This window comes from Bos indicus x Bos taurus, chromosome 6 (genome assembly GCF_003369695.1).
Source record: "Bos indicus x Bos taurus breed Angus x Brahman F1 hybrid chromosome 6, Bos_hybrid_MaternalHap_v2.0, whole genome shotgun sequence".
Classification (NCBI taxonomy): domain Eukaryota; kingdom Metazoa; phylum Chordata; class Mammalia; order Artiodactyla; family Bovidae; genus Bos; species Bos indicus x Bos taurus.
The window spans coordinates 88,065,026-88,088,275 of NC_040081.1; the positions used below are offsets into that span (position 1 = coordinate 88,065,026).

Below are 23,250 nucleotides of genomic sequence, written 5' to 3' on the forward strand. Positions count from 1 at the left end.
ATAGAAAAGTTAAACAACTTGTCCAAAGTTTTGTAGCTAAGTGGCAGGGCAAAAATTCAAACCTGGTCCCCAAGCCCTCTTGTTGAATCACGACATTGTACTGTCCTGATTATAAGGCAGTAATGAATTTGTGCATTTAGTTGAATTTCATACAAAATCTGATGCCATTTTATCTATGGCCCTGTTAACTTATGTTGTGCAATTTAGGGAAAAGTCACATTCTTGAATGCCTGTAGTTTGAGAAGAATATTTGTTATATTTGCAAAATGGGATGAGTTTGCAAGTTTCTTCCCCCTCCCCTTTTTCCACCCAAAGAAGGTCTGTGTCCTTGAACATAAAACGCAAATAATCCCTGTGCTGTTAATTATTAGCAAGTCATCCTATTTGGAATGTAAGGAAATAAAGTAACCGATGTACTGGCAACAGATTACTAGTTAACAGGCCTTGCTAGAGAAGACTATAAAAGAATTTCAGTTCAGTTTTCAATATTCTGCCCCAATCATCACCACGGAGGACAAAATAACTAGCAAGCATGAAGTGGGTGGTATCATTCTTTTTACTTTTTCTACTAAATTTTAGCGATTCCAGAACAATGCATAAAAATGCATATGGAATAGGTAAGATATTTTGTGTTTTTCTTTTGTCTTTTTTCTACATGAAAATTCTTAAATCTGTATTTATTCATTTGCTTTGAATTATTTATCATATTGCTCCACATAGAGGATACATATTTCATTGGTGAATAGCTTAAAATGAATGATAAATTTATATCTTTATAAGAGTACAAGAGTTTTACAAAATCATGGCAGTGTTTAACATTATCTGTGACTAGTTCAATAGTGTTAAAACACTGGAAGATATAAAATTCGAATTTTAGTGTTAAGTCTACAATAAATTATTCTGCTTAACTCTATTTCTAAGCTTCTTTGTTTTCCCAAGTACAAAATTAAGATATTTGGATAGATGATTCCTAATGTCTTCTCAGTTCTAAAATTGTATAGTTCTAACTGAGACACAAACATTATATCTAGCAATGATGCCTTTCCTGACTGCAGTTGAAAACACCATTTTTCATGAAATTTATCTTGCTTTCCAGATTCCATATTGGATTCTTCCCCATGTTCTTCAGGGACAAATTTAGTTGGCCTGTAAGTTTTGCTTGTATAAATGCACTTTAAATATGTACAGCAATGAAAATTTAATTTAGATAATTGAATAAAATTGGACAGCTCTATGAGTTTTTAAAAATGTAAAAGCAAACAAGACAATGTTAAGAAAAATTATTTATGTTGAATATCAAATTGATATTGAAAAAGTTGAATGGTTGACCCATGCCTTAGATATTAATCTCAACCTCTAGATTCCTTGTAGATCTATGGGACAAACAAAATCAGATTTTAGAACTTGAAGAGTAATGTCTGATTGATGGTAACTCTATACGAATTCAAGAATTTTTCTCATCAATACCAATAGGATGATAGTATCATATTTTCTAATCTGAATACTGCTTAATCCTAGTAACAGAGAGTAGAAGGTGAAATGTTCTATTTTTGGTTATTTGTAGAAGGTATGTTGTTCTCTTGAATGCTGTCTTTCTGTTCCATACTTCTGAAGTTTCTAATAATGATTTTAAAAGCATGTGGTATGGATATCGATTGCACACAGAAACTTGTGATAGTAATGCTTTGGGTTAATCCATGATCAGATCTTGATCACCCTGGGAGTAGACTCAGGCAAAGGTCTACTGACTAATTCTCTGCTTAAACACACACACACACACACACACACACAACAACAAACTAAAAAGAATATAGATACGTTCAAGTATGGATACATTGCAGTGGGTGGATGACCACGAAAGGAGGAACCATTCTTAGGGGAAATCCACTTATTTTCTTTGTTAACAGATATATGTGTATTCGTGGGGGAAAGGGACAAGAAGAAGATGGACATTTCTTCTGGATGGCTAAAATTTACATACATTTTTAGCAAAAGTCATCCCCTCAGCAGATTACAATATAGCAGAAAACAAAAAACCCAAAAACTAACCTTGAGAAAGAGAATGATAGAAGTCTGTTTCTTAAGCATTCATATATATTTTTGTTTTAGAGCTACCATATTTTTTGCCCAGTCTGTTCAAGGAGCCACTTACGAGGAAGTAAGTCAAATGGTGAAAGATGTATTGACTATAATAGAGAAACCCACTGGCAGTAAGCAACCTGCTGGGTGTTTAGAGAACCAGGTGAGTGCATAGCAATAATTTTTAAAAAAATTATTGTGATATTTGACTAAAACTCAGCATGCAAAAGAGAAGATGCAGGGACTGTTTAAGAAATAAATACATTGAATTATTTGAAAACCTGTTTTATGAGAGGAGGTTTAATTCTGATTCACTGGAGAGAGCAGAGGAGAAAACAATGGATGTCTATTGTAAAGAGATGCTATAAGCATGGGACTAAGAGCTAAGGTTCTGAAATCAGAGTATCTGGGCGACTGTGCGCATATTACTAAACTTCTCTGAGTTTAGTTTCTTTATCTATAAAATGAGTGATAATAATAGCTTCCATTTCTGGATTGTCATGGAGACTGATATGATGAGTAGTAGGAGTTAATTTTTATTAAGCAAACAATGTGACAGCCATTCTTCTTGGGAATGTTATGTACCTATTGATAGTCAAAATATTTTGTGACATGGAGCATAGCTTTGATAAATCAGAATGAATGTTCAGTGAGCCAAGAGATTTTGGGTAGGCCTTGTTGGCAGAGTATCAGCTTTGCTTGCAAATGCTAATTTATTAAATATTTGCCATAATCCTAGGGGGCAGATGGAAGTCTTCCATTTGGGGAAGCCGAAGCACAGAGAGGTTAGGTAATTTTCTTAAAGGCAACTCACAACCAGAATTTAACATCCTCAGTGGCTTCGTTATATTAGACTCTACACTGTAGCAAATGTGAGGAGCATAGCACAGATTAAGGTTGCCAGATTCAACAAATAAACAACAACAAAAAAATAGGAAGCCCTCTTAAAATTGAATTTCAGATTAACAATGACCACTTTTTTAGAATAGGATAACCTAATGTAGAAGATCAATAAATGACAGTTATTATTGGTTATTATTATCTCAATATAGAAAATAACTAAGAACTTTAAAATAATTAGAGCTACCAATTATGAAACAAAATGCCCAGAGAATCCTCTGTCATGATGGGGCTAATGAAGTAGCCAAAACATGATGCATCTACATTATTATAAAGGAGATGCCCTTTTAAAGATATAAAGTATTTATAACTCTGAAATTGATGACTTAATAAAAGTCCCTGATTGGCATCTCTATTTTTGACTTGACCTGATAGTCTAAAAATGTATGTAAAATAAGCAAAATGCATGTTATATCACAGTTTTACATCCGATGAGATATCCAAGGTGATGTGATGTGATCACATCTTGGATGTGACTTAGTGATAAGTCACTAAGAATAGTGACTTATCATTGTAAACCTGAAGACATAATTTTTATGTAAATTGGGAAATGGAAGTCTTAGTTACGATTTCTAGGATTCTCTAAATATTAGTAGTTTTAAAAGCTAAATAAAAAATGTCCCTAATTGAGTGAAACACACATAATTCTCAGAGGCATTCATCAGGCTATTGGTGTCATCAACTGATTTTGGTAAAATTAAGGCAACAAAGAAGGATTTTAAACATTTAAAACGTACATTTTAATTTTTTTTTTTTTTTTTTTACACTGTGGTTCTTGTGGGACCTTAATTACCCAACCAGAGGTCAAACCCTGGCCACAGCAGTGAAAGCGCCTGGTCCTAAAGCATTGGGCTACCAGGGAATTCACTAAAACATTTTAGCTAAGTGTATAATTAGACCCATTAAAAGTATTTGAGGCTATTCTTATTCCATTTCAAATTATTATTTTGATTTTTGTCTGAAAATAATCTCCAACTTTTAGATCAGTGTCTTATCACAAGAATATCAGATGGAGTATCTATGTCCTGCTTTTAAGACAAAATAATTTTGTCATGTGTATTACTCAAGGTTGGCAACTAAATTCCATTTTCCAAACACAGCAAAGAAAATTATCCCATCAGGATGAAACTAAATATATTGGAATTTGTAGGGGGAAATTATTTTCCTAATCCACAGTTCTGATTCTAGATAGTAGAAGACTTTTCATGTATTTTGCAGCATTTTTAGGTAAAGTTAGTTGTCTTTCATTACAAATAAATCTTCTAGGTATCTGCCTTTCTGGAAGAAATTTGCCGTGAAAAGGAAATTCCTGAAAAGTATGGGCTTTCAGACTGCTGCAGCCGAACTGGAGAGGAAAGACATGACTGTTTCTTGGCACACAAAAAGGCTGCTCCAGCTTCCATTCCACCCTTTCCAGTTCTGGAACCTGTCACAAGTTGTAAATCGTACAAGGAAAATAGAGAGCTGTTCATAAACAGGTAAGACCCCAGAAAGAGTGCAGTGCCAAGCAGAATCTAGAAATTCTGCAATTTGTGAATGTAGTCTAATGCATGGAGAAAAAAATGTTTTGTGTGGCATCTTCTGAACTCTTTCCCTGTGAAATTAAGTGAGCAATGTTAAATGTAACTTTGTCTCCACAGCAGGTAAATAGATAGGGTAGACCACACAGGAGACCCACCAGCTGTTAGTCTCAGACACACCTTGTTTTTCCTAATTTTAGCTTGCCCAAGAATAATATTTAGCTTGTCCAATGTTTCTATGGCACAAATGACTCCTTCTAGAGCCAAACATTTGGTATTTTGTGTTCATCAAATTGCTTGGAAAAAAAAAATTAGCCATCCAGGAATGTTTAAGATACATAAGCATGTCTAGCATTTATTGAGCACTTAGTATGTTTTAGGGACGTGTGTAATTAAAAGACGCTTACTCCTTGGAAGGAAAGTTATGACCAACCTAGATAGCATATTGAAAAGCAGAGACATTACTTTGCCAACAAAGGTCCGTCTAGTCAAGGCTATGGTTTTTCCAGTGGTCATGTATAGATGTGAAAGTTGGACTGTAAAGAAAGCTGAGCGCCAAAGAAGTGATACTTTTGAACTGTAGTGTTGGAGAAGACTCTTGAGAGTCCCTTGGACTGCAAGGAGATCCAACCAATCCATTCTAGAGGAGATCAGTCCTGGGTGTTCTTTGGAAGGACTGATGCTAAAGCTGAAACCTCAATACATTTTTGGCCACCTCATGTGAAGAGTTGACTCATTGGAAAAGATTCTGATGCTGGGAGGAATTGGGGGCAGGAGGAGAAGGGGACGACAGAGCATGAGAATGGCTGGATGGCATCACCGACTCGATGGACATGAGTTTGGGTGAACTCTGGGAGTTGCTGATGGACAGGGAGGCCTGGCGTGCTGCAATTCATGGGGTCGAAAAGAGTCCGACATGACTGAGTGACTGAACTGAACTGAACTGAGGGACGTGTGTGCTTGGCACATATGATCATATTGATGCTCACAAACAGCCTATCAATTCTCGTTGTCCTCTTCCTCTTGATTTCTTTCCTTCTTCTTATTTGCAGATGAGGAGATTGAAGCTTAGACAATTAAGGCAATTGTATGAGGGCATACAGCTAGTACATTCCCAAGAAAGTATTTGAGTCCAGGTTCTCTGTTGGGGAAGCCTGTGTCTAATTCTTAATCACTTCTATCTTCCCTGGTAGTGCCTAATCCAGAGAAATATAGAACCTGCCCTTAGAACATCTCTGCTACAGTGATTGCCAGGGTGGATAATCCCATTTTGCACTGATAAGAAAAAAATACTTTACCTTTCTTCTTTATTTTAGTGAAAGTCTGGCCTTTCTGATTCTCGAAACATGTCTGAGTAGACTTTTTGAAAAGGATACTTTAATAAGAATCACAGTCAGTGGTTCTGCCTGGTTTGTTCTCATAATAGAATGTAGGATTGGCTGTCAGATTTTTCTTTTTCTTGGAGCATCTTTATTTATTTTTATTGGAGGATAATTGCTTTACAATATTATGGTAGTCTCTGCTGTACATCAATGTATAGCAATCATAATTTTATATATATATATATATATATATATATATATATCCCCCTGGAAGATCTTTAGTGAGGAAAATTTTGACAGCAAGTGGAAAAAATGACGATTTTCCTAATCTTTAAACAATTCCAGAGTCCAGTTCCAAGCAATAGCAGTCCTATTTTAATGTGTTTGTAAATCTTACTGCTCCTTTTCATTTCAGATACATCTATGAAATAGCAAGAAGGCACCCTGTCCTGTATGCACCAACAATTCTTTCTGTGGCTACTCAATACAATAAAATTATTCCACATTGCTGCAAAGCTGAAAATGCCACTGAATGCTTTGAAACAAAGGTATTATATTTGTAGGGATATCTGAACCAATAACTTCAATCTGATTATGACTGACTAAAGCAAAAAAAAAGTTAGAAATATGCTCTGTGTATAGAGTATCATTTCCAGAATAGGATATATTTCAGTAGTCTGCTATTCTTTGGGCTAAAAACCTGGGTTTGCTGGGTTTTTTAAAATTCATTCTTTTATCCATCCATTCATTCAGACAATGATTATTTTATTATTAAGGAAGTAATTTTGGTGGGATAAAGACAGAGGTAGAAGTGATAACATAAATGAAGGAGAGGAGTAGAAGGTGAAAGAAGATAGGGCAGGAGGAAGAGGAGAAAACGAGCAGGAAAAGAGGGAAAAAAGTGAAAGAGAAGTAGGATAAATGCTTTATATTTGTTATTTCTTTTAAACCTTAGAATAAATTTGAAGTAGAAGTGTTACTGTTATTTAACAAACAAGGAAATTTAAATTTAGAGATGTGAATAGATTTCTTAGGTTTGGAGAGCTAGAATAACATCCACAATTCATTACTTGTTGCTTAAAGTCACCAACTCGATGGACATGAGTTTGAGCAAGCTCTGGGAGTTGGTGATGGACAGGGAAGCCTGTCATGCTGCAGTCCATGGAGTCACAAAGAGTCAGACATGACTGAGTGACTGAACTGAACTGAATTAAAAGTCCTATAATAAAAATTTCCTAAGGACAGTGACTATTCCTAGAATGTCAGGCTGTGATGCAATCTCACTTTTTGTGACTGAGCAGCCACTTAAGAAATTATCAGGCTTCAATTTGCTCAAAATTACAGTTGTTTATTCATTCTCAAGTATGAAAATTGCAGTGTTTTTGTTTCAAGTTACTTTTAATAAATCTGTATGGCATAGATATATATAAACCCATCTAAAAGAAAAAAGCATGAATAAAGTTTTGTAAAAATAGTTATAATTTGTAAATATTAAAAAATATTTTAAATATTTTAAATAAATAAATAATTTAAAAATGCTTATAATTTTTAGCAAAGAGTTTTTGTAGAGTTTTATGTTTTATCTGTGAGCTTTCCTGGTGGCTGGCTCAGTGATAAAGAATCCGTCTGCTAATGCAGGAGACCTGGGTTTGACCCTTGGGTTGGGAAGATCCCCTGGAGAAGGAAATGGTAACCCACTCAAGTATTCTTGCCTGGGAAATCCCATGGACAGAGGAGCCTGACAGGCTACAGTCCGTGTGGTCACAAAGAGTCATACATGACTTAGTGACTAAACAACAACAATAAATACGTTAGCTGTACCTATTGTTTTTCTAATTATTAGAGTCTAACAGGGAAAATGCATTCTTTCTTGACACTTTTTTTTGTTTGTTTGTTTTTCTGTCTAGGTAACATCAATTACAAAAGAATTAAGAGAAAGCAGTTTGTTAAATCAGCATATATGTGCAGTAATGGGAAAATTTGGACCCCGGACCTTCCGAGCCATGTAAGTTTGAGCTCTATCTAGAAGATATCTGTAAAACTTCCATTTTGTAATTTGAGTCCACTTTTCTTGTTAATACTGTTGTAGAGAATGAAGTTTCCATTGATGAGAGCTACTGTGGGCTTCCCTTGTAGCTCAGCTGGTAAAGAATCCGTCTGCAATGTGGGAGACGTGGGTTCAATCCCTGGGTTGAGTAGATCTCCTGGAAAAGGGAAAGGCTACCCACTCCAGTATTCTGGCCTGGAGAATTCCATGGTCTGTATGGTCCATGTGGTTGCAGAGTCGGACACGACTGAGCGACTTTCACTTTCACTTTTCACTGTGATTAGAATCATGAAATCTTAGGAATGGGGAGAACAGATCAGTCTGCTATTTAAAACTTTCTAAAGTCTAGACGAGATAATGCTTAGAGAAGGCTTCAGAGATTTATGCTACTTACCTGTTCTTCTAGATACTCAAGTTCTGGACTTCAACTTATTTATACCTCCTAGTTATAATTATTTTCCTGCATTCTCTACAAAGTAGATTAGCCTTCTCTAAGTATCATTTAAAATTTCTGGCTTAACAAAACATTTTTTATATTAATTCTGCTTCTACTCTGCTATAAAAGTCCATTATGCCAATTGGTGCTCTTCATAAATATTCACTTGAAGCAATAATATAAAAATCTACTGTCCAGAGGAAAACAAAACTGCCATTTCTGAAGAACTGGCATGTATTTTCCTAACTGATGAAAGCATATGTTAATAACTCACTGAAGTCTGTTTTCTTGTCCCAGCTGCTAAAAAAGCTCAGAGGCAAATTGGGAGTTTTTCAATTGACTGTTATACTTAGCCTATTTGCCCTCTCTTTCTTCTCTTGACTGCATTTATGTATGTATCTGTGTATCTATCTATCTAGTTTATCACTTATGTATCTAATTTATCTCATTTATCTATTTTTTGTTGTTAGAATGAGAGGAATATTAAAAAAACAAAACCCAAACAACTGAATCATGTAGTTCAACCTCTTCATTTTCAGACATGAGTAACCAAAGTCCGGTCAGATTAAAGCAGTTTACCCAAGACCACATTACTGGTCATCAGAACCAAGTTTTTCTAGGTCCTTGTCATGATTTATTTCCATCACATCTGCTTGTCTGCTATGTCAGTAATCTCTAATTGTCTGAATCCTCACAACTGAGACTTTGAGGTCAAATATGGGAATCAGAGAAGGAAACGGCAACCCACTCCAGTGTTCTTGCCTGGAGAATCCCAAGGATGGGGGAGCCTGGTGGGCTGCCGTCTATGGGGTTGCACAGAGTCGGACACGACTGAAGCGACTTAGCAGACTTAGCAGCATGGAAATCAGAATTATCAGTGATTTAGCGCGGCACTAGCCAGCATGGCAACCACGAGCCACAGGAAGCACCAAGCACTTGGAATGTGGCTAGTGTAAAGGAGGAATTGTGCTCTAAGTGTAAAGCCAGATTTCAAAGACTCAGTATGAAAAAGAAAATGTGCGATATCTCATTAATAGGCTTACTGTTATAACAACAAGGACCCACTGTATAACATAGGAAACTATATTCAATATCTTGTAATAACCTATAATGGAAAAGAATCTGCAAAAGAATATATATATATAAAACATATAAAAATGAGTCACTCTGCAGTTAGCACACCTGAAACTAACACACTGTAAATTAACTATATTTCAATAAAAAGTAGTTAAAAATAAATTTTAACCTTGATTGAAGTATTATTTTTTATATATTGTGCTAAAAAACATTATTACAGCAAATTTAACCTGTTCCTTTTTACTTTTTAGTATGGTTGCTAGGAAATTTTAAATTATATAACTGGTTCAAAGTGCTCTTCAGTTTTAAACTGAAGCATTTCTAGTATAGAAAAACAGCTGGCCTGCTAATTGAAGAGTACCAAGTATATGCATGTAAAGTATATTTATTTGCTTGTTTGTTAAATGACACATTTAAAAATATTGTACTTGGTAAAAACAAAGTTTTAAGTCATGGATTTAGTTCCAAGACTGATTGATTCTTCTTGGAGGAGGTCAGATTATGCTTTAACTACCCTTCAACTCTATTAGAAACTTAAAGATTAATTCATGACCTACTTTATTTAAATTTACCTTGGTAAAACAATGTAAGTTAACATATTAATCTTTAAATTCCAAAACCAAAAATGGAATAAAAACCAAAGGAAAAAATATTATTATAATGATATTATTTATCATTTGACATCCATAAGTGATTAAAGTTAAATATTCTCAGTTAAAAAAGAAAGTCTGTCGACTAGTAGCAGCAACAATACCAGTTACTCTAGGGTGCAGTGGTCTCAACTAAATAGCTCTTAAAATTTACATAAAATATGCAGAAGGAATAAGAATTTTTATTTCTGGCTTCCTTTGTGGGTCATACTATATGTCTTGGCATAATGACACATCTGAGTGTTTAGTTGGCTTTGCTTTCTTGTTCCTGTTTATTCACACATATGCACCCTCCCCATATTCTCAGGAGTGTTTTTTTTTCCTCCCAAGTAAAAAAATTATTACTGTTCTCAAAGAATTTGCCACTTCTTAATTATTTTTCCTTTTCAGTTTTTTCCCACCTTTTCACAACAAGGATCCCAAATACTCAGCATCAGGATCCAACAACAAAGAGATAAATATTGTTGCAAATCACAAAAAAGGTTTTAGGAAAAGATGCATTAGTTCCATACCATTTATAGGGCCAGATCACAGTTTATAGAGTCACTGCCTTGAAAGACTGGGGTAGAATTGATAAGATGTGTAACACTTCCCCTTTTCTTTATAAACAGGAACATTTCGGCCTTTTCTCCTTGGAGTGCAACTAGATGAACACTCTTCTATGCATGTTATTTCATCTTGGTAGATAGCCATGATTGATTTCTAATTCTTTTTTTCCCTTAGAACTGTTACTAAAGTGAGTCAAAAGTTTCCCAAAGCTAATTTTACTGAAATTCAGAAACTGGTCATGGATGTGGCCCACATACATGAGGAATGCTGCAAAGGAAACGTGCTGGAGTGTCTGCAGGATGGGGTGAAGAGTTTTGCCTCCTATAAAAGATATCTCCACTCTCCTTTCTTTCTCTTGCTCTCATTCTAAATGGGAGAAGGCTGTTGTGAGTTGGTCATAGGTGCGGTAACTAGCTCACAGTGAACAACCGTCTTTGCTGACTTTGTTTTTTACTTCAAGCATAGGCTCCTCTTGCTAGACCATTCATTTTTACTTTGAAAGGAGATGGTAACCTCTTGGGAACCCCCCACATAGAACTGAGGGCGGGCAGACTCTTTACTGTTAATATATTTGTTTTTCCATCCATTTGTACTTTCAATTGACAGTATATATTGAATACTTTCCATGTGCTAGCCACTGTTGGGATCACCTATTAGGAAGACACAAGCTGACTTCAAGGAATTTACTGTCTAATAGGATAGATAAGACATGTGACCTCCTTGGGATTAGGGACTGTCTTTGGTTGGCTGTTATTTCTGTAGGCCACCAGCACAATGCCTGGCACATGGAAGGCACTCTATATTATATTCATAGAGCTATTACATGAATACAACAAAATAATATAAGAAACATACAACAACACAAAATGCTGTTTTACAAAGTAAAAAGCTAGCCATCAAGGAGAGGTGTGAATAGCGGGCTCTAAGGTAATTAAAACCCAGAAACAAATACACCCAAAACAGAACCTCAAGCAGGCCATAGTCAGTTGAGCTTTAAGCAGTGTGGCATTGATCTATTTTGGGCCACCCTGGGCTTCTTAGGTGTTGTGCACTAGGCCTGTCTGTCTCCAAATTTCTCCCTCTCTGGTTCCCTGTGATAAACCTTCTTCTTTAAGGAGGCTTAAAATCATTGTTCCTAGATATTTAGATGGCTTGAAACCAGAGCTGGAATGTGGTTTCTAGAAGGTTGAAAGTGAGGGTAAAATACTCATTTCAACCAGTCCAATGGCAGTTTGTCTGAGATAGACTTTGAAGTCAGCAAAAAGCCAAGGCTGCTGGGGAGACCTGAGGGTGACTCTGAGCCCAGGCAAAGAATCTTGGTGTCGGGAGTTGGGGAAAGTGAACTGGGGGTGCTGCCGCCAAGGCAGTTTTCCTATCTCATTTATTTTTCCTTTTAGAAGCACTTACCTTCATATTAAGAATGGTAATAAGAACAATTTTCTCTTTGTATCAGTTTTAGTTGACAATTTTACTAAGTGGTATGGTCATTTCCTAAAGTTTAGTTTTTTCAGTTTTTGGATTGTATAACCATCCTTTTCCTTTAAGGTGGAAAAAATAATTTAAGTATGGTATATTAGTTGGATTTTAACAGCTGAATAATGGGTTCTAATTGTTCCTGGTAAGAATGCACAGAATTTTCAGAGGGACATGTAAGCTCAGCTTCTTTCTTGGTCACTTACATGCCTAGAACATTTCATTGTCTATAGACTGCCCTCTGGAGGTCATAATGGATTACTGCAGATTGTTTTGCTAAAAATGAATCTTTTGCTCTCCATGATATGCCATCAATAACAAATGTTTAGTAGCACATTTCAATACTAATAGAAAGATAAGCATCAACATGCACGTCATTAATTTTGAGGCATACATTTGTCTTTTGTTTTTAAAAACTTGCTATGAGGGTAAAATAGATTTAGCTGCACATATGAAAAGAAGAATTGAACAAACAAGGTTAGGTGGAAAGACGTGAAGAGAGATAGAAGGGAGAAAGCCCTACCATAAAAGGGGAGACAAGGCAAATGTCTTTTTCCTTCCATCTTTCCTTCCTGGGATTGGCCTTAAGATCCTGAATTAAAGAGTAAATTTTTAAAACTTAGACTTGTTTTTCTATTACAGGAAAGAGTTATGTCCTACATATGTTCCCAACAAGATATTCTGTCAAGACAAATAGCAGAGTGCTGCAAGTTGCCCACCACACTTGAACTTGGTCATTGCATAATTCATGCAGAAAATGATGACAAACCTGAAGGCTTATCTCCAAATGTAAATAGGTTTTTAGGAGACAGAGATTTCAACCAACTTTCTTCAAGGGATAAAGATCTCTCCATGGCAAGGTAACACACTCTGTAAATGTTGTGTTCACACAAGTAAGAATTATGATGTGACTGACAGCTTTGTGTTGTTGAAATGGTTTCTGAACTCAGTATGTGAGGATGATTCTAGAATGTTCTAAGCCAAAATATAATTAGGCAGATAACAAGGGAATAAAGAATGGGATTTCTTAAACTGATGAGACTTTCACCCTTGCTGTTGCTCACTGGCTTGCTTATGAGGATGCATTTTGTTTTGTATCAATTTCTCTGGAATCAGAAGCATTATCATCCTTGTATGGATTGCTCATATAAAGATCACCGTTGGTTTTCCGAGTAGGTTATAGATATTTTTATAATAAGAAGGGCTCATAATTAAAAACGTGCTTTTTCACTGTGCATGTTTTAAAAACTTTTCCCTCAAGTATAACTTAATAGATAGTGCTAGATAGAAGGGCCTTTATAGTAGCAGTTTATTTGCTATTTATTGAATATATGTTTTATTTTTTTAAGAAAATAAAAATGCATTTAGAGATATTTGCAGTATGGCACTAATAACTGTAATTTACAGGATATGTTCTCATTCTATTTGCCTTTAAGGGGAACGAGCAGCTAAGTTAGTACATTTTCCTTTATTGTACAGTGTGTATCAATGGACACTATTACAGGAGGGACTGTGCAGCTCTTAGGACATTATACTTAATGATCTCCAAAGGTCTTTCTAAATTTAAGAGTCTGCTTTTAATGTGGTAATGAAAATAATGGTGCAATTTTCTTTTTAATAATCCCAGAGGATGTTACTCTATTGTTGCCTTAAAATTAGACAGGCACACATTGTTTGCACCGCTAAATTAAATTATGCAAACAAGAACAAAGTCTAGATTTCAGAAACTCAGGGACAATATTATTGGAGGCAGAACTAATATGACCTATTTCTACAATCTGGGAATACAATCAGTACATTCAAGAATTCTCTTTAAATTTACCCATTCATACATTCTGAAGCTGCTCATTTAATAGAAGCAATTCTTCAATTGGAAAGGTTCTTCACAGTAGAAATTTTCTCAGCCAAGAATGATCTTTCCTCAAACATTCTGTGTGGCTTCCTTCAACTAGGTTTTTCTTTGGAAAGAGCTGCTCAAAGAGACTTTTCTTGACCACACACTCTAAATTGTCACCCTTTTCCGTCTTCTTTTATTTCTCTTCATTGATTTAGCACTACTTAAATTAGATGACCTATTGCTTATTTGTTTCTGTCTCCCTATAATGCATGCTTTTTAGAGGCTGGGCATTTTATCTTATACATTATTGAAACCTTCTTGCTTAAAGAAAATGCTTGCACAGAGATGGCAGTGGAAAAATATTTGTTGGATGGATACATTTAAAGTCCATAAGTGAAAAGCCAAAGCGAATGATGCAAAGGAAAGCAAAATACCATTTTAGAACAATTGGAGGGGTCATAATTTTCATTAATAATTTTGCCATGCATATAGTTGAAATCATATTTGACTTCTAGCTTTATTTATTTCAGTGTTAACTCCTGCATGTCATATAGCAGAGGAATAATTTGTCTCTTAATTCCAATAACTTGTTTTTTCACACATATTTCAGATTTACATATGAATATTCAAGAAGACACACTAAGCTTGCTGTTCCAATAATTCTAAGGGTTGCTAAAGGATATCAGGAATTACTGGAGAAGTGTTCCCAGTCTGAAAACCCTTCTGAATGCCAGGATAAAGGGGTAAATTGCTCTAGTTTTTTAAAGAAAATCTGAAAACCTAGATTGATATCATGTATTGAAAGTGCTGTTTGTTTGAAGATAGCTAGTAACTAATGAGTTGTTAGGTGGTTATAGCTATTAAATAGCTATCTAGCTAGTGATTAACTGGTAGTCAACAACTTTTGGCTTATTTTAGAAATACAAATGTTTTAACCAAAAGTTCTTTTATACACAGAATAAAAATAATATTCCTTTTGAATAGCTCCAGAAAGGCAAGAGTTTTGTATAGAAAGAATCGTAATTTTTTAACCCAAGGATTGAGTTCCATCATACAATAACTTGTGGTTCACACAGTTTTAAAATTAAATCCCTAAAGTCCATTTGCTTTAATTCTCATAATTCATCTTTAATATTAAAAAAACCCCTCTAAAAGTGATTTCTCTAAGATTGGTATCATAATAGAACAAGATATTATTTGGCCAAATTTTACATATAAAGTTGCTTGTACAGACAGAAAAAAAACGTGTATAATAATGCTTGTATTTTCAGGAAGAAGAACTGGAGAAATATATCCAGGAGAGCCAAGCCCTGGCAAAGCGAAGCTGTGGTCTCTTTCAGAAATTAGGAGAATATTACTTACAAAATGCGTATGCTTTGTTTAAAGAATATTTTAAGTGATGTATGGGAAGATTCCCCTGGAGAAGGGAATGGCAGCCCACTACAGTATTCTTGCCTGGAGAATCTCATGGACAGAGGAGTCGGGTGGGCCGCAGTCCATAGGGTCACAGAGTCGGACATGACTGAGTGCCGAACACTTAAGTGATTTAAAATTAAGTGAGGGAAAGATTTATCTAAATTAACCACCCATGGCTATGCTAATTTCATCACCTAGTTGGACTGGTGTGCTCAGTCGCTCAGTCATGTCCGAGTTTTTGCGACCCCATGGACTGTAGCCCACCAGGCTCCACTGTCCAAAACCCCGTTTCCTGTTCCAGCAGGCGGCCTTCCCCAGGCCCCTCTCTTAAGAAACAACAGATGGCCTGTAGAGATGGCCTCCAAAGTCTGGCTTTGGGTTGCCCAAACCATGTGGATTTTTGCAGTAAGGAGACCCCTTCTATCATAAAGTTAAAACATCAAAAGATCAAAGTTCATTTCAAGGAAACTTTTGAGGGTGGGAATAAAGTCAGCCTGCTGCCCAGTGTTAATTTTCCCATTTAATTTCCCAATTAATTTCCCAATTTTTTGTTGGTGTAACAGGAGTGTAGGGAGTGAGTGTCAGAGTGAATGCGTCCCCAGTACTGGCCCAGGCACCATATGGATGAAATAAATGAGCTGAATTCATGCCTTCTGATGCCAGAAGGGGGTCTTTGAGGAGTGGGGCTCCAGAAACAAGTGAAGGACTCAGCAAGATCTGGTGGGAAATGCTTCTTTCAGGTTTCTTGTTGCTTACACAAAGAAGGCTCCTCAGCTGACCTCGCCTGAGCTGATGGCCTTGACCAGGAAAATGGCGAACGCAGGAGCCATTTGTTGCCATCTCAGTGAGGACAAACAGCTGGCCTGTGGCGAGGGAGTGGTGAGTGTTCTGTTTGGCCCCATCCTGTTTCTGCTCTGTTGGACTCGAAATAGCCTTATGGTTCCCATTCGGGGGAAATGGTTAAGAACCAATGTGGAGATAGCTTTCCTGGACTTGCTTGATTAGTTGCGGTTGAAGGGGTGTAAGGACTCAGCTCTGAATGGCTGGCATGTGGTCAGGCTTCCTGTCCTTCTAGAATGGCAGTGAGTCTATTCAACAATTTCTGAGCAAGCTTTATGGTACAGGGATGACCGAAAGACTGACACATCACTAGATTCATGATTTCACCAAATACCTAATGTTGAAAAAGCTTCAGGTTTGACAGATTCAGAATCTCTGTTTTATTTTTAGCCATATCAATGTTTTTGTCTTTTGTAGTTTAATTTTTATGGTGATGATAGTAGGGACAGTTTATCCCCCTTAACAGGGTACCAGGTATAGAACAGGGTAGTCCCACGTTCTGAATAATAAAATGACTTTCCAGTCTGTAAGGCCAATAACCTTTACTTTTTAACATCACTGGTGTCATACATATGATTACAAGTTTAATTTTTTCCATTATTTTTTCCCTTAAAGTCATAATTATGAATAAAATTGTGTATTTTTTCCCATTTTTCCTCTTTTGTATGATGAGGAGTTAATTGCTAGTAAGTCTTCATGTCCTGGAATTTTTTGGCAAAGGTTAGAAGTAAAAAGAAAACTTCCTGTAATTAAGCATTGTCATCTTTGTCATTTATGGAATCCTACATGTTAGGAGGATGCAGGGACAAGGGTGGTAGAATGCTTCAGGGGTATAGTTTCTGGGGGCCTTCTGCCTCCATTCCTGCCCCATTTCAGGACTCGTTAGTCTTGTCACACTGGGACAGCTGGTCATCTCACTAAGCTTGAGAATTTTCATCTGACGTCTGAGAACAGAAGTTGTCAAGGGCTGTCTTAAATGAGATAATCAGTATGACTCGCTCAGCACTAGCGTGATACATAGTATGCATACAAAATATGTTGGCCCTTATTACAAGTTATTATTAAGTGCTTAAGAAATATCTCTGGGGACTTCCCTGGTGGTCCAGTGGTTAAGTCCTCACCTTCCAATGCAGGGGGTATGGGTTCGATCCCTGGTTGAGGAGCTAAGATTCCACATGCTTCACAGTTGAAAAATCAAAACATAAAACAAAAATAATATTATCAAAAATTCAATAAAGATTTTAAAATTGGTCCATATAAAAACTTTTTTGAAATAATAAAAAAAGGTATCTCTGAAGTGTGGAAGGTAGGTGAATTCTACATGAAGAAAGCCTTAAGGACACGCACACACACACACATAGGCCTTATTTCTTTTCAATTAGGACTATGAGCTTCCCTTGTGGCTCAGCTGGTAAAGAATCCGCCTGCAATGCGGGAGACCTGAGTTCAATCCCTGGGTTGGGAAGATCCCCTGGAGAAGGGAAAGGCTACCCACTCCAGTATTCTGGCCTGGAGAATTCCACGGACTGTATAGTCGATGGAGTCCCAAAGAGTCGGATACGACTGAGCGACTGACTCTTATGTATTAACTATGTGAAGAGGTTAGGTTTTGCTATTCTTACCTACAGAAAGAGATTCTCTGAATCCCAAAAGGAAAATGGAAAGTTCAACTAAATATACATGGAAAGGATAAGCCATGTAATGATTTCCTGGGTCAGAGCAGAGACTTTTCCCCTGTGGAAGTGTGTATGTAACTGCAAACGTGTTTTCAGTAGCTGACACAAATAGCTGAAGGGTCTGTCTTCCATATCACGTGTGGAACATAGGTAACTAAAAGCTGAAGTTTATCCCGAACAAGTGGGTAAAGGTAAATATGGCAGCACATACGCTGATACAGACAACACGTTTTCCTGTAATGCTAATATTACTGGACATTAAGCATTACTGCAACAATTTTCCTGAATCAATGCTCTGGTTAATGCTCCATCTCTTTGCTTTCTCCTCTCTCACTCTCCTAACCAGGCTGACCTTATTATAGGACACTTATGCATCAGACATGAAGAGAACCCCATAAACCCTGGTGTTGACCAGTGCTGCACCTCTTCATACTCCAACAGGAGGCCATGCTTCAGCAGCTTGGTGGTGGATGAGACATACGTGCCTCCACCATTCTCCGATGACAAGTTCATCTTCCATAAGGATCTATGCCAAGTTCAGGGTGTACCACTGCAGACAATGAAGCAACAGTAAGAAATAGTTATTTGCTATTATGGAGAAGACTGACAACACTAAATAGTGGTGGAGATTTCTACCTCACGCACCCAACACTCCTGGGCTCACCAGGAAAACGTTATCACTCCAAAGCACTTAAAGTGACTTTCAAAATAGTCTTGTCTCAGTGTCTTCATAGCCTTTAGTCTAGAAAAATTCACTGGGGGCAGATGTTCCTGTTTGTAAAAAGAGTCTCCATTTTAACTATTGTTGTGATGCGTTTTGAGATTAAGAAAAAGGGGGCAATCTGTTTAGGGTTAATTAAGATATATCTTTATAGGAAGTCTTGGGTACTTGCAACACAAGCACTGAATAAGCACCTTTGCATTTTTCCCACACTATTTGCTCCTTGAAGAAAATAACCATAATATTTGATTCAACCATGAAGTATGGGTGTTAGGAAATGGAATGCACACTTCAGTTCATCGTGGGATGCATTCTGTAATGATGATAGTAATGCAAAGTGGAATTCATTTCTCCCAATTTCCATGCATTTTAATACTCCCATGCTTTGTAAAAGGTCTCCCTTCATTTTGGAAAACCTGTTCTTCCCTTTTTTCTGTCACAATCTGAAGCATGTAAGAATGCTGCCTCCTCTGGCAAGCTTCTCCCATTTCTTCAGTTAATGTGAATTCCAACATGACTATATTACTAAATATGTTGTTGTTCAGCTGCTCAGCTGTGTCTGACTCTGTGTGACCCCCCGGATTTCAGCACTAAATGTGTAGTACAGGCAATTAGGATGGGCAGTGTTCACGTCGGGGTGTGGTAACTGTGAACGGCAGGGGTTTGGAAGCTGGAGCCTTTGAGCATAGATAAGACATATTATAGAAGAGAGAACCAATCAGAAAGGATATTTTAGGCAAGTAAGAAGACTGTATTTCACTACATACAAGTACGGTGGAACTATGAAGTAGTGTTTCACCTATAATCTGCATAAATCCAGACCAGTGGAATATTTAGCATGGTTCTAGCCTCAGTCATTCTAATAAATATTAGACAAAATACATGTGGTAAGTCTGGTGATAATTGATGGAATGAGGATGTAGAACAAGGATTGCTGGAGCTCTAAAAGTTCTCTACTAAGAAGTTTTTAGAAAAATACCATCGCAAAGCAGACTTCTCTTATATATTGTTTTGTTTTGAAACAGGTTTCTCATTAACCTTGTGAAGCAGAAGCCACAAATAACAGAGGAACAATTGGAGACGGTCGTTGCAGATTTCTCTGGCCTCCTGGAAAAGTGTTGCCAAAGCCAAGAGCAGGAAGTCTGCTTTACAGAAGAGGTAGGAGCAGCTCGTGTTTATATGCAAACACTCGGCATGGAATTTTCTGTAATGAAAAATGAAAAGAATATCTCACTAATGTATAATTTTAAAATAATGCCAGAAATATTTATATTTAATTTAGAAACAAATCGAGAGACTATAATGTTTAAAAATAGTCATCAGATCAGATCAGATCAGTCGCTCAGTTGTGTCCGACTCTTTGCGACCCCATGAATCGCAGCACGCCAGGCCTTCCTGTCTAACACCAACTCCCGGAGTTCACTCAGACTCATGTCCATCGAGTCAGTGATACCATCCAGCCATCTCATCCTCTGTCGTCCCCTTCTCCTCCTGCCCCCAATCCCTCCCAGCATCAGAGTCTTTTCCAATGAGTCAACTCTCCGCATGAGGTGGCCAAAGTACTGGAGTTTCAGCTTTAGCATCATTCCTTCCAAAGAAATCCCAGGGCTGATCTTCAGAATGGACTGGTTGGATCTATAGTTTTCCTAAATATTAGGAAGAAGTGCAATTTGGAATGTATAATGCGAGTTAGTAATTTTGATTTATTTCCTAGTGGAGAAAACCGTAAAGTGAATATATAATTAACTGATGATAATTTAGATGGCTTCTGGCCTAAAATTTATCAATTCAGCAAATGGATGAAAAGGATTTAGTTGAAAATTAATTGTGCAAACAGGATATTGGGGGAATATTTATAGAAAGTATATTGAATTCATTTAGGAGCAAGCCTTTGAATATTAACAGAGTAGTAATTAAGGATTATCTTAATATAATTATTTAGCAATTTTAGCTGGATTTACAAATTGGTTACACTTTGTAAGCCTCAAGTTTGTATTACTAAATACATTTGAATATAGCATCTGCTGCTGCTAAGTCACTTCAGTCGTGTCCGACTCTGTGTGACCCCATAGACGGCAGCCCACCAGGCTCCCCTGTCCCTGGGATTTTCCAGGCAAGAGTACTGGAGTGGGGTGCCATTGCCTTCTCTGGGAGTTTGGTATAGGAAATATAAGATCCACTGTTGGAGTGGAGGATTTTTTCCACCTCTGGCTTCTGTTGTCCCAGTTTGTTTACATCAGAGTTGGATATCTTTATTTTAATCCATTTAATCTATAAACATGTGAATTTACCCCTAGCTAGTAGAGAGTTAACTGTGTCGTGACTAGCATAGTCATCTACTTTTTAATCTGATGAGTCTTTTTGATTGAGTTTACTTTTATTTTTTTCATTTTTTATTAGTAGTTGATGTACAGTATTATATAAGCTACAGGTATACAGTATGGTGATTCACAATTTTTTAAACGTTCTACTCCATTTATAGTATTGACTATATCCCCCGGGTTGTACAACATATCATTGTAGCTTATTTTATACCTAATACCTCTTACTCTCCTCCCTCCTTATCTCCCCTCCCTCCTTATCTCCCCTCCCCCTTTCCTCTCCCCACTCACTGGTAACCACTAATTTGTTCTCTATATCTGTGAACCTGCTTCTTTTTTGTTATAGTCACTAGTTTGTTGATGATTCTTTTCTATTTTTAATTTTCAGGGTCCAGCACTGATTTCAAAAACTCGTGCTGCTTTGGGAGTCTAAATTACTTCAGGTAACAAAAAGTTCAGAAAAGGCTAACTAAAATGTTGATTCTCCCCAAATATTGATCCATAGCGAAATGCATCCTAAGAGCTAGCATTAAATACTTTCTTAAGTCAGTCAGTCAGTTCAGTCCCTCAGTCATGTCTGACTCTTTGCAACCCCATGGACTGCAGCACGCCAGGCCTCCCTGTCTATCACCAACTCCTGGAGTTTACTCAAAATTGTCTCTACTGAGTCGGTGATGCCATCCAACCATCTCATCCTCTGTCGTCCCCTTCTCCTCCAGCCTTCAATCTTTCCCAGCATCAGGGAAATTCAGTAAAAAAAAAAAAAAATTAAAAAGCCTGGAACACAATAATGTTCACAGTGTTAAACTGGTGATTTCAATAACTCAAAATTCTTTTAGGTTTTTTCACAGGCTTCAGAGAAAGCCATCAGGAGGCCTTCCTATCAGTATATCTGATACAGATCTGATATATGTACACATACACACACACATACACACACACACCTGATGCAAAATAATAAAACCAGTTACTGCACCTATTAAACTAATTAATATTTATATAATATTTTTATCCTTGTTACAGGAGGAAGAGAAGAAAACAAGTCTTTATTTTTGTTTGGTGTGAATTTTTCCCTTTAATTCTAACTGATTTGTGCTTTTTGTGAATTAAAGAAATGATGAAGACTTTTATGTGAGATTTCCCTATCACAGAAATAAAATACCTTCAAATGTTTCCTTTTTCCTAGCCTGCTTATTTATGAAAACATGTAGATAATTTCTTTAAATCATTTTGTATACCATTGTCAGAAGCAGATTCTGGTCACAAAGCACTGAGTATTGGTCCCTGAAGGCGATTAAAGCTACTCAAGGATGGATTTATGACACTGAAGACTAAACTATACGATGAACTAAAACAAATGTTCCCAAGTAAAGCACTATTTGGTGCTTCCAGGGCATTCTGTTCATTAAATATCACTTAAGTATTCTAGTTTAACATCTACTTTTTTCTTAATCTTGTTCAGTTCTCTATTCATAGACCTTTTAAAACAGAGTGTTTACTGTAGTTATTTTGATTGACAGTAACGGACACTGTCACCAATTATTATTATTTCTTTTGATTCTTCAAGTATTTGTTGAACACTCACTGTATCTCAGGTCCTGTTCTGGGTGCAGTCACTGTCCTGCAGTTGCTCAAGAAAAGAAGGAAGCAATTAAGAGCAATGCAACAAGATTATGGCTATTATAGAGGCAGCAACATATTGTTGAGAGAATGAAAGAGTGGGTGAGACCAGTTGTGACTATGGAAAGTCACACTGGCAGAGACAAACATTTAAGTGTCTCAGAAGATGAATGGGTAAAGAAGAAGGCAAATACATGAAAAAGGAAAACATGAACTATGACAAACCATGATGAATGAATGTATAGACATGGAAGATCAAACAAGACATGCATACTATATAGAATTGAGTGGATTCTCATGGGTTTTACCACAAAGGGTTTGAACAAAGTCTTATGGGCACCAGGAGATGAACATAATATGTAAGCAGAGTAATTAGTTTTTAAGGAGATATCTCGTGAGATATGGAGGATGGGGAGTTCAGTTCAGTTCAGTTCAGTTGCTCAGTCATGTCCGACTCTTTGCTACCCCACAGACTGCAGCATGCCAAACCGCCCTGTCCATCACCAACTCCTGGAGTTTACTCAAACTCATGTCCATTGAGTTGGTGATGCCATCCAACCATCTCATCCTCTGTCATCCCCTTCTCCTCTCGTCTTCAATCTTTCCCAGCATCAGGGTCTTTTCAAATGAGTCAGTTCTTTGCATCAGGTGGCCAAAGTATTGGAGTTTCAGCTTCAGCATCAGTCCTTCCAATGAACATTCAGGACTGGTCTCCTTTAGGATGGACTGGTTGGATCTCCTTGCAGTCCAAGGGACTCTCAAGAGT

General features: G+C 36.9%; 1 protein-coding gene across 1 annotated transcript; it reads left to right on the plus strand.

Moving 5' to 3' along the window:
* The first annotated feature begins 398 nt into the window (after positions 1-398).
* AFP (alpha fetoprotein) lies at positions 399-22,037 on the plus strand. The gene is made up of 15 exons (XM_027544724.1): positions 399-617; positions 1,097-1,148; positions 2,110-2,242; positions 4,246-4,457; positions 6,237-6,369; positions 7,729-7,826; positions 10,755-10,884; positions 12,696-12,913; positions 14,501-14,633; positions 15,162-15,259; positions 16,047-16,185; positions 18,169-18,392; positions 19,569-19,701; positions 21,253-21,307; positions 21,888-22,037. The coding sequence occupies exons 1-14, from the start codon at positions 533-535 to the stop codon at positions 21,295-21,297; spliced, it is 1,833 nt and encodes a 610-aa protein (XP_027400525.1). The 5' UTR covers positions 399-532; the 3' UTR covers positions 21,298-21,307; positions 21,888-22,037.
* Positions 22,038-23,250: the final 1,213 nt, after the last annotated feature.

Excerpts from the sequence above, each read along its gene's own strand:
- AFP (XM_027544724.1), top strand. The coding sequence starts at position 533 with ATGAAGTGGGTGGTATCATTCTTTTTACTTTTTCTACTAAATTTTAGC. Across the intron at positions 7,827-10,754 it reads CCCCGGACCTTCCGAGCCAT|AACTGTTACTAAAGTGAGTC; the intron begins GTAAGTTTGAGC and ends TTTTTCCCTTAG. Across the intron at positions 15,260-16,046 it reads GAATATTACTTACAAAATGC|GTTTCTTGTTGCTTACACAA; the intron begins GTATGCTTTGTT and ends TGCTTCTTTCAG.